Source organism: Clarias gariepinus, chromosome 11, assembly GCF_024256425.1.
Source record: "Clarias gariepinus isolate MV-2021 ecotype Netherlands chromosome 11, CGAR_prim_01v2, whole genome shotgun sequence".
Classification (NCBI taxonomy): Eukaryota; Metazoa; Chordata; class Actinopteri; order Siluriformes; family Clariidae; genus Clarias; species Clarias gariepinus.
Window position 1 is genome coordinate 13471340 of NC_071110.1, and position 15745 is coordinate 13487084.

At 39.3% G+C, this 15745-nt stretch overlaps 1 protein-coding gene across 1 annotated transcript in view; it reads left to right on the forward strand.

Moving 5' to 3' along the window:
- Positions 1-3905: 3905 nt before the first annotated feature.
- Positions 3906-15745, forward strand: part of LOC128532596 (LHFPL tetraspan subfamily member 6 protein) — a 53764-nt gene continuing 41924 nt past the window's right edge. Inside the window, exons 1-2 of the mRNA XM_053506652.1 lie at positions 3906-4201; positions 4567-5079. Of these exons, the coding sequence (XP_053362627.1) occupies positions 4695-5079 (385 nt within the window). The 5' untranslated portion in view covers positions 3906-4201; positions 4567-4694. The remainder of the gene's footprint in view (positions 4202-4566; positions 5080-15745) is intronic.

The window sequence follows — 15745 nt, forward strand, 5'->3', positions numbered from 1 at the left end:
ATGCAGAGGCAACAAGATATCTTTATGTGTAGTACTGCCACCTAGCACCTCCAGGGTCCGGGTTCGATTCCTGCTTTTGTATGTGTGGAGTTTGCATGTTCTCCCCGTGCTTGGTGGGTTTCCTCTGGGTGCTCCAGTTTCCTCCCACAGTCCAAAGACATGCAGGGTGGGCTAACTGCCGTTATCAAATGAGTGTGTGTAGCCTCCGATGGATTGGCACCCCATCCAGGATGTACCAGACCTCTTGCCATAAGTCTCCTGGGATAGGCACCAGTCCCCATGCGTCCCTACATACAGAATAAAGAGGTATAGACGATGAGTAAGTAAATTGCTGCATCAGTATAAAAACCTCTTCATGGCTGCAGAGTCCTGTGTAGTCCGGGTGTGTATGTGTATGTGTGTGATGGCCTAAGATGGACTGGCATTTCATTAAGAGGGCCCAGTGTTCCTGGGATAGGCTCTGGATAAACTGAGAAATGATTACTGAAGAAATAAATGAATAGTATTAAATAACCCTCATGTTTGTTAATTAATTTGAACTAGTATTAGAGCTGGCTTATGGCTACATCTCAATATTTTAGTTAAATATAAATAACTAAATCAGAAATAAATAAAATAAAATAAAATATTTTTAAATCTCAGTCTTAGTCTACAGTCCAAGCTCGCTTCTGCACATAAACTTGATATTGTGAGGAAAAGGTAGATAGTTTTAATCCCGAATACATTTAATTTTTTTAATCCACAATAATTATTTCAATTATTCATTTATTCATCTTCAGTAACGCTTATCCCTGTGCAAGGGTCGCAAAGGCCTGGAGCCTATCCCAGAAGACCTAGGGCACGAGGCGTGGAACACCCTGGACAGGGTGCCAATCTATCAGAGAGCACACACACACATACACATACACACACACACATACTGTACACACACAAACTTACACATTCCCACTACAGGCAATTTTGGAACGCTAGTTAATCTAATCTGCATGTCTTCGGACTTTGGGAGGGAACTGAATACTGGGAATACTGAATACTTGGACGGTGGGAAAACGGAATACTCAGAGGAAACCCACCAAGCATGAGGAGAACATGCAAACGGCCCTGGACGTGCAAGGCCATAATGCTAAGCACTTACCCAGAAGTACATCTAGAGAAAAATTTCAGGTAGGAAACAGGGTTATGGCCTCATGTTCAGTGGGTTTCTAAATAATTCACAGCACCGCTTGACTTCTGTCAACTCCAGTGCCCTGGCATGCACCTCCTGCTTTATCTCCCACACTCAAAAACAACCGTGGTGTATTTCTTTAGGCCTGCTACAGATTGCTCACACTCTCTGGCGTGTTTAGTACTGATCTACGGCCATGTGGTTCTGTAAGCGCAGTAAGATACAGCCAACACTAAATTAAATTTTCACAGTCCGAGCTACTCTTCTGATGCATATTTCTATTAAAAAAGCAATTTTGTAAGCAATTTACTTTTAATTCTACATGACAGATGAGCCAAGCCAAAGTCATAGTAATTAAAGGAAAGGAAGCTCAGAAATTCTATTAAATATAAAGGATATCATAAAAATGTATCGCACGTAGTTTGTGTAACTCTGATTGAAGTACATACGAAAAATTGACCTAATCTTCTTAACCATCCTTGACTTTACATTAGCATAATTTTTAATCATGCTAATTAATGCTATGCTTTCACCCAAATCTAATTTTGACCTTAATCTCAGTAACCAAAACGAACTATTTTGGCATTTTACTTTAAAAAAGTAAATAAGTTGCAGTTTGTGCATTTAGAGCAAAGAAAATACACACATGCACACACATTCCACTGCTAAACAGAAAGCATGATCCTCAGTCCTCAGAGAGATCCATTCTCATAGACTTGATTTGTTTAATCAAGTACAGTAAAGAAATTTTTAAGGATGCTTATCTATAATTAATTTGTGCTTTTATTACTGAATCACATTCATTCATTCATTCATCTTCTATACTGCTTATATTGTACAGGGCTGGGGGGGGCTAAAGCTTATTCCAGGAGACATTGGGCATGAGGCCAACGACGTCCATTAACCCATCTCGGTCCATTAATGCCCTGCTTTACATACATGCATGTACAATACCAGCCAAAAATAAGTTTGGATTTATTTATTTTTTTTAAACCATGAAATAACATGTAGGTCTTTTATGACATGATGGGTTAGCTCTTCTGGAATAGTTTAGTATTGTCAAGTGCACTTGCAAAACCCATCAAGCAGCATAATGAAACTGGTTTTCATGAAGAATATTGAATGAAAACATAACCGAAACTTCATTTAGACTCAATTAGGGCTTTACAGAGCATAAGTAGCAGACACATCTCAATATCAACTGTTCAAAGGAGATTATTGCATATTTTGGTTCCCTTTAGAATTGTTTAACAATGTAGAAAGAAATAACATAAGGAAAGACCATGGAATTAGACGGTGTGTCCAAACTTTTGAGAGGTAGTGGAAATTTATATATTTTTTATACTGTTTATATATTTACAGTATAATCTGAATTTGAAGTCATATATAATTAATTAATAATAAATATAACTGAAACGTATAATAAAATAACTGAGGTATCATAGATACTGTATGTGTATATTGGTCATCATATTTAAAAAATTCAAAATATTATTTATAAATTAAATTTGTGGTCTGGCTTAACCAGGGAAATCGTCCTGGAGATCGTCCTAGGAGAGTCTATTGGTCTAATGACACATGGATTAGGAATCATTGCTAGTTTTGGTCTATGCTGGCCATCATGCCCACTAGTCTGAGTAAAAAGCCATCATTCAGTGAAAAGCTTCTGCTCTCGAATGAGTTAGATGTATAAAATGTGTGTCTAGACCATGTGTGTGTGGGTTTATTTATCTCTTTGTAAAGACAAAATGTCCTAGTGGTGACAAAAATACATCATGATTAAACTGTGCGGAATGCTCTTTCCCCCAAGAAAAAAACAAGCTATTTAATTTAATAGAAATTAAACATACAAAGATTTATTTTTGTTTTCTCAGGGTAGGGGTAAGAGTAGTGTTACTTTACACACAAATTAGTAAAAATATAATGCAATGATATGTAGGATATGTAGAATAATAAACCACTCCATGTTGGGTGTGTGTGGCGGTGGTTTTATATTTTGGCAGGAACCTAGGGGAAAATGTAAGAACATTTTTGACATTCTGGGGTAAATTTTAGAAACAGTTGTTTGGGTTCTAAAACTTCTGTAAACAAACAAAGAAACAAACAAATGTCGGCATGGTGGCTTATTGGTTAACACAACTGGTTCAGGCTTTCAAATCTTGCCTCAGGTGTGTGTGTGTGTGTGTGTGTGTGTGTGGAGTTTAGAGTTTGCATGCTCTTCCCATGCTTAGTGAGTTTCCAAATGAAATGTAAAATGATTGCTGTTTAAATCTCCTCTGTTGTGTGTGTGTGTGTGTGTATGTGTGTGTGTGCCCAGTGATGAGTTGGCACCCCATTTAGGGTGTCCCCTGGAATAGGCCCCAGAGCCCCTCTCACCCTACAAAGGAAAAGCAGTAGATATAATAAATAGAACAAACAAACATTTGTATTTTTTAATAAGCCAAAACACTTTAATAAAATTAAGGTTAGAGTTAGATTTAGGGTTAGCAAAATATTAACTAACTGCATTAATAAAATGTAAGGCCCTAATGTGTGTGCGCGCGTAGGCGTGTGTGTGTGTGTGTGTGTATGTGTGTGTGGGTGTGGATGTGTGGGTGTGTGTGCGTGTGTGGGTGTGTGCGTGTGCATGTGTGTGTGTCTGTGTGTTTTGCAAGGGAACTGGCCCATCCTCCTGGGCGGAGAAGCGCGCACACGCGCACGCACACACACCAGCTCACTCACGCGCGCGCGCGCGCGCCCGTACTTATTCGCCGTCTCCCCTCACGCGCTCGTCCTTCACTTTCCGCGGAGAGCGCGAGCGGAGCGCAGGACGCAGAGATCTCGGTGTGGTCGCGACTGGACTCCGGAGCTGCAGCTCGGTCCTGTTCGGATTCCCTGTCTAGTGCAAGTAGTGAACACCGGATCACTTTTTTTAGGGAACTTTTTCCACGCACGTCCTGGAACGACCGCTGTGTCCGAAAGTTTGCTCTCTGACTCTGGGATATGTCTCGCTGATCTGGACCTGAGCCACAACGAGCGGGGGATTTGATCATCTAGGTATTTGAGCATCACTATAATCATTTTTATTGCGCAGATCGTTGCTGATACATGTCGCTATATTTGGGCACGACTTGTAACAGTGTGCAGTGCGCGCAAACGCACAGGTCGGTATGTGATCGAGCCTGTGCGTCCTAAAGGTTTATATAGGCTGTCTTTTTGTTTATGGTGCTTTATAACCAATACATTGCACACAAAATGCATATATATTTTTTACCCCCAGATGTTGAATATTTCATTTTCAGCACTAAGCTATGAAGTAATGAGAGAATTCTAAATGTGTATACACTGTGGAAATATGTATGCTCAGTCCAAGCCAGAAAACTTTGTGTGTGTGTGTGTGTGTGTGTGTGTGTGTGTGATAGAGAAACGGAACGGAGTGCGCAGAGAACCATGGTGAGAAACGCGTGTGGATAAAGAGCTAGAAGATAAGAGGCTCGAAGTTTTCTTGTGCAGAACGAATCTTTGGGAAGTGTGTATCATCTCGAAGAGCATGGCCTCCAGTCTGACATGTGCGGGTGTGGTGTGGTCACTCGTGTCCCTGCTGAGCGCCGCGGCGTGCTGCGTGGGCTTCTTCATGCCGTACTGGCTGCTCGGGTCTCAGATGGACAAGCCGGTGTCTTTCGGCACGTTCCGCCGCTGCTCGTACCCGGTGCGCGACGAGGCCAGACAGGCCACGGTGATGCTGGAGCAGTGCGGCCGCTACGCCTCGTTTCAGGGCATCCCGAGCGTGGAGTGGCGCATCTGCACGGTGATCACGGGCACCGGCTGCGGACTGCTGCTGCTCGTGGCGCTCACGGCGATGATGGGCTGCTGCGTGTCCGAGCTGATCTCCCGCACCGTGGGCCGCGTGGCGGGGGGCGTGCAGTTCGTCGGCGGTAAGTACCTGGAGCTGATCACCCTGTGGGTCTGTGGGTGCTCTGTGGCAATGGGTTAACCCTAGGCCATTACCAATACTGTAGTGTTCTGGGTCCCTGTAATCTTTGAATGTGTAACATAAAAACAACTGGGCAGATGTATCGTCCACACTTCATCACTCACTCACTCATCCTGAATACAGGGAGCCTATCCCAGGAGTCGGGGTGCCAATCCATCTCAGAGCGCGCACACACATACACACACTCACAAACCCACTCACACACTAGAGCAAATTGAGAACGGCAATTAACCCAATCTGCATCCCTTTGGACTGTGGGAGGAAACCGGAGAACCCGGAGGAAACCCACCAAGCACTGGGAGAACATGCATGCACACAGAGGCAGAAGAGGGAATCGAACCTGGATATGCAAGGCTAACCGTGCCACCCTGCACAGGTCATATGCAGTCATTAATGTAATCACTTTACAGGAAGTTGTTGGTAAATGCTCAGGAAAGTTTGAAAAGTCTGAAAAAGTTCACAGTTTGCAGATAGAATGTTAAATCTGACTAAATATAAAGATAAAAAAATAACTCATCTCAGGAATTCATGGTTATATGTGTGTTATATCTTGGGAACAACTCTGCACATGAGGACATTATGACATTTAAAGCCCTACTATATATAGTTCAGACAACTACAGGCTTTCCTGAACTAAAATATGTCCCTCTTTGAAATGTATACCCACCAGAAGTAAAATTATAGTCTGGTTTTCCTGAAATTTGAAACGAAAGAAAACTGTATGTAAAGATATCATTTGACTTCCATTGAAAGATACGCTAGGAATGTCAAGGCTTATACCTCGCTATACCCAACCGAAATATTTTGTACAATACATTTATGAAATCAAAGAATGACTTTATGTCATGTTTAATGACACGCAGATTTTTAAACAGTTTAAATCCTTTAGATCCGAGATAAAGCTTTGTTTTAGACATTTCAAGACAATGCATTTCCTGAGGCATTGATCTTTGCAGACAGAAGGATAAAGCAAGTTTCTAAAAGTTAATTTCGTAACCTAAATAAAAATATTACCATGTCATTTTGGTAAAGTAGATCTCAGAAAAGTAGAAACACTTCATTCTGGTCAGATTTTTTTTTTTGTTCATAACTTGTTTTCCAGGATTTGGCTATAATGATTTCCATCAGGTTGCAAGTGCGCTATGTAGCCCATGTACAGTACCTTGACACCTGACCATCACATACATGCATGCTTTTATTTGATTCGTACTGATAAGACTATTTTTTTTAAGGTTAAGTTGCCATATCTGCTAGACCTTACAGAGATTAAAAAAAAAAAATCGTTTACATTTTAAACAGGAGCCTGTGATTATGGTCAATATATGACCAGTGATAAGATTGAAATGTGTTTGTAACTGCTTTATCTTAACGAAAGGATTTCTGCTGAGAGGTCAATGACTTTCTCATCCTTTTCATCCTATTCTGACTATTTGAAATCTGCTCATGATAACAAAGAAAAAAACTTTAGTTAAAAATGGGCTTATTAGTCCCAATAATGTTTTTTCCTGTTGTATTTCTGTCTTCAAATAAGCTTTAAAATGGTAATTATCCTAATAATTTTGTTTTTAAACATTCATTAGAAAAAAAATATAATATTTGCAATACAGCGTGGGAGCATTTGTGGCGACTTGATTCATTTCAGGCCTCTGTTTACATTTTTTCCAGCCTGGAAATTACCTGTACTCTGAGCCAGAACGGAGCCAGAACATGCTTAGCTCTGCCCTTTTTCTTTTAAAAAGACAAGCCTATTAGTTATACATAGTTGCGCGAGATGGGGTGCAGTTGCAGGGAAAGAGACAGCTTGTTAATGGTTTCGATTGCAAGTGTGATTCGACTTGCAGGCAGCAGAAGAAAGACTGCATTTAAAACTGTTTTCCCAACCCTTCCTTAGGGTCCTCCAGATGGCTCTTTTTTTTTGTTGCACTCCTTTAGTTTCAAATACATAGTCAAGGACATAAGTTAGCTCGTATCATGGCTCGCTTCCTGAATATTCTGAAGTCCTTGACTATGTAAATGGGCATTGATTCTGTAATCAGTCCTGATATCAATGTTGTCTTTGCCTTGGGAGTCTAGCGTCCGTGACACTCCTCTACTAACTAATTTGTCTGAAAACATGGATGATATGACGGTCTCTAATGTTACAGTAATCCTATAAAGCACCCATAAGTATGTTTTGGTGTCCACTTAGTGAGAACATATCATATTCCTCTGAAGTCATTGTACAGATTGTAATAAAAAGCCTATTCAATTCCAGCCGGCATTGCATTTTATCTTGCGCTGCTGTGCTCCTAGTGGTTTTGAGAGGATGATACCACAGTCCTCTTATTCCGGTTTTCTCCTCCAAATAATATTAAATGCAGTACAGAAAAAAAAGATTCTTTTTAGACTGGAGACTGTAGTTGTGGACTGTGATTCCAAGTTCTTTCCAACAGTGTGACATAATAGCCTTTTATTTTTCCCCCAATGGCTCGTCTGGCAAGAGTTTTGGCACAAAGTCGGAGATTAGAAACGGAGGCTTTGTGGGGATTCTTTGAGGAATGCTGACTCTTTTTCTCTGTTCTGGTTCCATGGTTGTGCATCAAAATGTGTAAACGTGCTTCACTATCATTGATAAAAGGATAGCTTGTTGAACCGGCCTTTGAAAATAAGTACGTACTTTGGTTGTGACACGAAAAGAACTTGACTTGCCCAAATAACAGTTCTGTGTTTTGGACAAACGCACATTGTCACGGCACTGTGTGGGTGAAATAGTTTCCCGTTGAAAGCAGAGACGCACTGCTGAAAAGACAGAAAAAAACGACCAGCCTTGTCTAAGTCCTTCGGTACTTTTTGGAACTTTTCATGCTGTGTGCTTTTTAGCTGTGTTTAGAAATATGACTGACTCTTCCCTCTAATTAACTTAGTTCACGTACACACAAATACACACACACACACACAAACAATCCCACACATATGGACCCGTACTGTGGTTTGCCAGTCACTTTACAATCATGTTAAATAAAGGCAGATCTCCATTGACAGATATTTTCTTATCCTTATCACTCCAGCATTCAGGCTTCTTAAGCTCTTTTGCATTTTAATGATTCGGTGCATGATTTTATATGCAGCGTTTCCGCATTAATTTAATGTCTTTGAAGTTTACCCCTTGCATCCGTTGTCTCACAGCCCTGCTAAGCCTGCACCTAACTCATACTATCACTTACTGGTAGTACTGACCACTGTTCTGATGCATGGTGCACTGTAGTGTAAGAGGAAGCCTCCGAGTATAGAACGCAAAATGAGTTTTGTCAGATATACTGTAATACGTCATGTCAGTTTAACATGTTAAAGAGATCACTCGTGTAACTTGTACCGGAGATCACAGGGACCACTTTTTGAAAAGCTGAGCTTTGTTCCCGCAGCTTTTTGACAGTTTCGACAGTTTATATTGAAGGGTTGTTGAAATCGCGATCCTGATTGCACAGCGGGAGAATTTATTTAGCTTTTTTATTTAGCTAAGTTTCCAGCATGACAGAGCTAACAGAGGTAAAGCTGTTGTTCTGTTTCTTTTTGTGAAATTGTGACTTTTTTTTTTTGTGAAGGAAGACTGTTCATAACAGTTACAGTGTAAATTAAAACATGAATTAACTTGTTTCATGAACGTTACACAATATTAAAAGTATTTTTTAATTATTTATACAAAGGATCAATTGCATCATTCGTAAATGAATACAAAATGTAGGAGTATAGGAGGAATGAAACGTTCCAGGATGTGCTGTTATTAAAAATGATTAGCAGTATGGTCTTAACAGTAACTCTGCTTTTGCATCGGGCCAACTCACTTTTTTTTTTTTTTTTAATAAAGCATGCCTTATCATGTATTATTCCTTAGTTACATAAAAGCTTGTAGCAGAAAATGAAAAAATGCTTTCTAAAAATATCAGTACATCCCTTTTCCTCAGGGTGGCATCTGTAATAAATAGGTTTTTTTTGTCTATAATACAACTATAGCTATAAATTAACAGCACAACTTCTGGGACTTTTTTGGTCACACATGGAGTTATGCTTGCATTAACATGGAGGATCTCTCTTTTTTAAAATATTTTTTACAGAAACACGCAATCATGACATTGTGGCATATGGGAATTTTAAAGTGAGACTCTATAATGGCTGTAGCTGTCATTAAAACTGCCAGTTTAATCAGGCTGCAGGAACACACGCTTCTCTGAATATAAATGTCTTTTTTCTTCTAACCCACTAAGCAAAAGCAGTGTGTAGTCAGTGTACAGGTAGTGTAAACCACTTTTAAAGCATTTTAATACTTACTATTATTCTATTCCATACCACAAGGCTGGTAAAGATTCATTTCCAACTAGCTGATTAAGCTTTTATTTATAAGAAAAAAAAGAAAGAAATCCAGCTGAATTAATAGAGCACGCTCATGCCTAGTTCACTCGCGTTATGTTATCGGGAATATCTAGGTTTATGGGCCGAGGAGACAGTAGCGCAAAACAAGCATCCACTTATAGCTGTTCGATATTGATAGAGAACTATAATTATAGCTATGCCTTATCTCATTTCTGTAAAAAAGAAAAAAAGGAAAACCTTTTCTACACACGAACATGCACACAAGATGCTCGAAGAGTTAATGCTGCTTCTTAATTGAGCAAAGAAAAAAAAATGAAAAGCAAAGGACAGAGTGAAAAAGAAATTGACCTTGATATTTCAACCTTATTTATTGTGTTCTTTTCATTCCTTTTGTCCGGTCTTAACGATAGACCAGAGTTCATGGCAATGACAGAAACTCCCTATGGTTCTTCTTCTATTCAGCTGCTGTCCTTTTAGCCAATAACTAGTGACTCCTCTGTGTCTCATCACACAAAAAATAGCCCTGGTGAGTTATTCCCCCTATTTCTGTTAAAATGGCTGGCTTTGTTTTCTCCGAGACAGATGGATGCTCACGGAAATGGGTTTCTAGAGGAATTGCTTATGATAGATTAACCTCTGCTATTACACAATGGTTTATGGTTTACACTATTCAGTAAAGTTAACTGCAGCAGCTCAGATGGATAACCCAAACAGTGTTTAATATACTGTATACATTTAATTTCACATTCTGTTCATTTGTATAGCTGCAGATATTCCAGCTGGTTTACTGCGACTTACTTCACTCCAAACAACTTCGACACACAATGCAAAACACTTCCAGAAACAGAAACACAATGCAAATCACTTCCAGAAACAGTTTGTTATGGGTGTGGTAGGGTTCTTGTTTTTTTTAAATGTGTAACATAAGAACGTGTTTGTAATTGTAAGCTTTCAGCATATGATCGTCTTTTTAAGGCAAAAATCAATCACGCTCTTGTAGATGTGGGCACAGTGATGGGATTCAGTACGCCAGTAAATTCCAGTTATTTCAGAGAAGTTATTGTATACCAAATCAATACAGCTCAACCCATAGGCATGCAGTTTGCTATGCAGAGTGTCTGGATGGTGATATTTATATCTTTTTAATATTTCTAAACAGAATGCAGATCCGGATTTCTATTTTCTTTGTTTTAAGATTTCAGTTGTTGCAACAAAGCTTCTTTACGCCTTTTTCATAAACAGGGTTGCCAGGTCTCGGTTAAATCCCAATATCTCCAAAAAACTACACACCTGACCAGACATTTTAGGGAAACCAGGAGTAACTAATTGTTCTTCTGTTCCCGTCTTTGTGCTAAAAACAAATTTCACAGTTTTATGGACCGTTTTTTGATTTGCAAGGTTATCCATAATCCCACAATTCCAATATTTTTATTATATCTTGCAACAGAAATTATTCTGCTTCTTGTATGTACACTGCAGTATGTGCACTTTAACTTTCCCTTTTGTTTGTCATGGCATATATTTGCAAAATTGCTATTTAAAAAAATTACTATTTTATTTATTAACCTCCTTGCTTCAAATGTAGCCTAACTTGAGGTGAAACCATGATTCTGGAAGCCCTTCAGGTCAGATAGTTTAGGCATATGCACACACATAAGATAGGGCTTATTGGGGGATGATGGATTGTGAGTTTCCCCCACGTTGATCCACAGTCGTGCTTTCTCCCAGCTCTGAACACATCTAAAACAAGCACCCAAGAAAAGCAAATAGCTGATGCGGTGATTTCTGATTTAGCATATTTCTTTGAAGATATGCAAATGAGCATGATTGCTAGTGGAGTAATTGTTTTATCATCATTCAGCTTGCTTGCTTCAACTATTAAAGGCCATTGGTTGAGTCTTCTGCCATTTGATATAAAGCTGAAGTCAGACTTAATGGCGGTAATTAATTAGCATTACTGTTATCTCATCTATGTGCCTGGATTTCCTAAAGTGGAGAATAATTAAGGCACTCTTATAAGCGCACATTTGATACCCTCACAGATGTACAGGGAACAGCTTACTTTGTTACACCGTTCCACTCCGAGGTAATGATCCCCTATTCTTAAAGTCCTTGTCTTTTTATTCTCTTTGCCTGGACTTTTTCGCAAAGTTCTTCTTACCCCTGGTGATTGTTGTATGTCCAGGATCGAAAGCTCTACCTCAATTCAACTTTCCCCTAAATGGCTTTCCTGGCCAGCTCTTTTTCTCACTTTCCCTCCAACCCTCTCTCACTTCTCTGTGTGAACTAAAGCAAGGCCTGCTGAGTGGAAGAGAAGCACTGTCCAATGGTGTTCAATGACCTGCAAGGGCACATAGAAAGAAAAAAAGGAAAAAAAAAAGTGAAAGGGAGATAGAAAAAAACAAAAAGGCGATTGCCAGACAGCAGGCCAGCTCAGTGCCGACTGTCCAGCTCCAGCAGGGATTTGTCTAAGTCTAGCAGGATATCTAAAGCACCAAAGGTTACACAGGAAGCATTATTTCTGTCCATTTGGATTCTCAACCCTTGTTTTCAGGGACCAAAGCAGCCACTGCACTGAGCCTTCGCTTGGCTCTGTCTGAAATAACTACAACACAGCCTGCTATGGAGGAGAGGACGCCTGTGGGGATTGTTATTGCTCAGCCAATGCTCAAATTAGGAAATGGCTGTGGGCGAATTATTTCATGCCCAAACATAGTTGTGGTTTCGTATGAAAGGTTTATGTGAACTAAAATTTGTCAATGGTCAAGTTTCATTTGTGATTCTGTAGACAGAGGGTGTTTATGCGATGTCAGAAATGTTTTACTTTGCAAAAAAGTATTGTTGATTTGTAAAAAAAAAAAAAATTGCTTTATGACGAGCATTTCCACACATTTAGAAATTCAGCCTAACCACATGATCACACCATTTACGCAGACTTTTAAGGCACCAGGTTTAAACATACCTTGGCAGTTAATTCAATGGAAGAGTACTCTTACTGAAACGTGCATGAGTTCCTTATATTAATGCACATAACAAATGTCTCTATTCTTAACGGAGAAATGGCAGCAGCAGGAAAGCCTGACCAGGCATACAGTATGTGCTCCCAAAGGACGTCTTGACAGTCCCACCCATTCCCACAAACACTCTTGACCAATCCTACCACAGTTATTATATTTGTTTATACCTGAAATCATGAAATACTGAGATGATGTAGTCTGATTGCAAGTGAAACACAAAAATAAAAGGCCACAATAAGTTATTGCATGTGGAAAAGTAAAATATTTTATTAGATTTTCATTAGAAATATACATTGTGTTAAGATATATAAGCCTTCTGATTTTTCATGGAAGATCTTTGAAATATTTAGATAAGTTATTTATCTAAATTTGAATTTGAACAGTATTAGGTATGCCTTTTTATTTATTTAATGCTCTCGCGCTGGAAGCTTTATGGCAAATAATCCATTTCCGATCAAACTTTTGCTTGAACGTACACTTCAGTAGAAGAAATTAGGCATGAGAAAATTCTGAGCTTTTCTACACGGCACTTAACATGCATGCTCAGTATCACAGTTTTGCAGTTTTGACCGAGACGGTTCCAGAGTGGTGCAATAGAAATGCTTTCACCTTATCATTCAAAGATCGCAGGTGTGATTCCAGGGTGATGCTACAGCCATCTGTAGCCGAGAGCCTAGAGACTAGATTGGCTGTCTATTCTCGGGCGGGGGGAATTACATGCTTGCACTACCGCATCGGCACCATAATGACTCTAGCCAATCATCTGCGTGTGTGAGCTCACATAAGTGGAACGGGCGGTATAGCGGATAGCGCCCCTAACGCTGCATGACATCAAAAAGATGACTCACAGGAAGCATATGTTAGCCCGTATTCTGACGTGTTGTTCGATGTTGTTGATAGGAAAGGGGTGGAATCGGACAAGACTAAAAGAATGGTGAAAAAGGAACCTAGAAATAGTGCATATTGCATAAAAAATACATATTTAATATATCAAACATTTACTTGTTTTTCTTTTTAAAGACACATCTTTGAATTTTTTTCTAATTACAAATGAGGAGAAAAAACATTCCTAATTTTTCTAAAGTGGTCTCAGAGTTTTGGACCGCTGTACTGTATGTGCTGTAGTTACAGTAAGCCTCTATTGTAACCAAACCCAACTTGACTCCAGGTTTAGACATGCTGAAATGAACCACTGAACCCTTTTCAGTACTTGGCCACAGTGTATACTGTCTGTATAAGTAATTCTTTCTGACTTTGGGGTCAGGGAGAGTGTGAAGCAGGTGAGTAAATAAAAGACGTGTGTATAATGAATGCGACAGAGGAAATCCGTCAACTGGCAGGGTTTTTTCTTTTTTTCCAGCCTTTCTCTCATGCTGTGGAGTTAGTCTCAGGCATGTATTTAACTTTGCATAGGGGAAAACAAGTGCTGTCTATAAACGATGACCTTCAAGAAACCAAAGTTTTCTGATTTATCCCATCCTATCCTATCCCATCCTATCCTATCCTATCCTATCCTATCCTATCCCATCCCATCCCATCCTATCCCATCCTATCCCATCCTATCCTATCCTATCCTATCCTATCCTATCCTATCCTATCCTATCCTATCCTATCCTATCCCATCCCATCCCATCCTATCCCATCCTATCCCATCCTATCCCATCCTATCCTATCCTATCCTATCCCATCCTATCCCATCCTATCCCATCCTATCCCATCCTATCCTATCCAGTAGCTCTTCTTTTTAATGTCTGCATAGCTTTACTTAGATGAGATGTTTTAATGCAATAAGTGTTGATTCAGTACTTTGCTCTCACGTCATTACTTATTAATGGTCACTCACGATCAAGCTGATACACCAAGATCAATATTGTTAAAGTAGTCAAAATAATTTGACTAAAGGTTTCTGAAAAATGGAATTAAGCTGGTCATAAATGCGGGTTGTAAATATTCTCAGTATAACTGACAACAGCGGAATGCAAGCCTTTCTTCCTGTATTTTAGGAAAATCCTGTTTTTCTTTAGGGTTCATGCGCACGTCCAGACATGCAGGATGCTATACAGTGGATGATACTGCACTACCTTGTTAAACATGTGTATAACAATGACACAGGAACTATAAATGCCAGACTGGGTCTGTCATCTGTTTGGTCATTAAACGCACCACTTCACTGAGCCTTTACAATTTACATGCCTCATACCAAAACCTCCCCTTGTTGAATCATGTATTATGGAACATATTCATGTTTTTAAATTGTTCAGAAAAGCTGCTTTAGATTTGTCTGGAATTGTGGTTATGGTTTGCACTTAGTTGACCGGTTGACCGTAGTTAATAAAGCTACAGCCAAACCCCATCAACCACAGACCGTATAAACCAAACCATCTGTAAATAACTGCTCAGGGCTTTTTTTTTTAAAAACCCTACTGATTTACAGCACGTCGAAGGTTTCATTCAACTTATCAGAAAAATAATAGATATATAACAGTAGTTTCCTAATAATTAATCAAATATTAATATTTAACTATTGCAAATTTTTTATATTTGTAATGTAATTTTACATAATACTATGTAAAAGCTTTAAAGCACAAACTGTGTGTCATTTCACAATTGTAGCCACTGAATGTGCCAGTTAAACTGTTAAATGGAAACACTTTACACACATCCTTAAATGCCGGGTCTGGATCCGGACCAAGTAACAGTTCATCTGGATCCTGATGCTTTCCTGATATATGAGGATAATTATTATCACAGTTATCTGGTGCTTTTTTCCCTTGAGGTAGCTATACACGTCACTCGTCAGAATCAATCAAAGCAACAGTTTACCATGTACTGTATAGACAGAATGTGCGGAAGAAACAGGAACAAAAGCATGACAGACAATGGCTTAAAGGAAAAGAGTCTATAAAAACCGAACCTTCAAAGATGAATGGACAGATCAATGTAAGTTTATTCCTTCTTTTACTTAGTTTAAAACCAGTTTGTCTCATATTTTCTAAAGCTGTGGCGATAATAAAAAGCAGTAATGTGAAGCGTTATTCCGCAGCAGTCCGAGGTGCGGGCGTGCAGAATACCGCAACCAGTATGACAGAGCAACGAGAGTCCTTTCACATTCATTTACAGCCCAGCAGCATGCAAATGAAGAATCACTAAAGATTCATTAAATATAGTTGTAAGGCCATTAAAAATCAAACTGTCCATATCTTTATCGCAGTTATTGAAAATTGACAATATATATTATTAAAA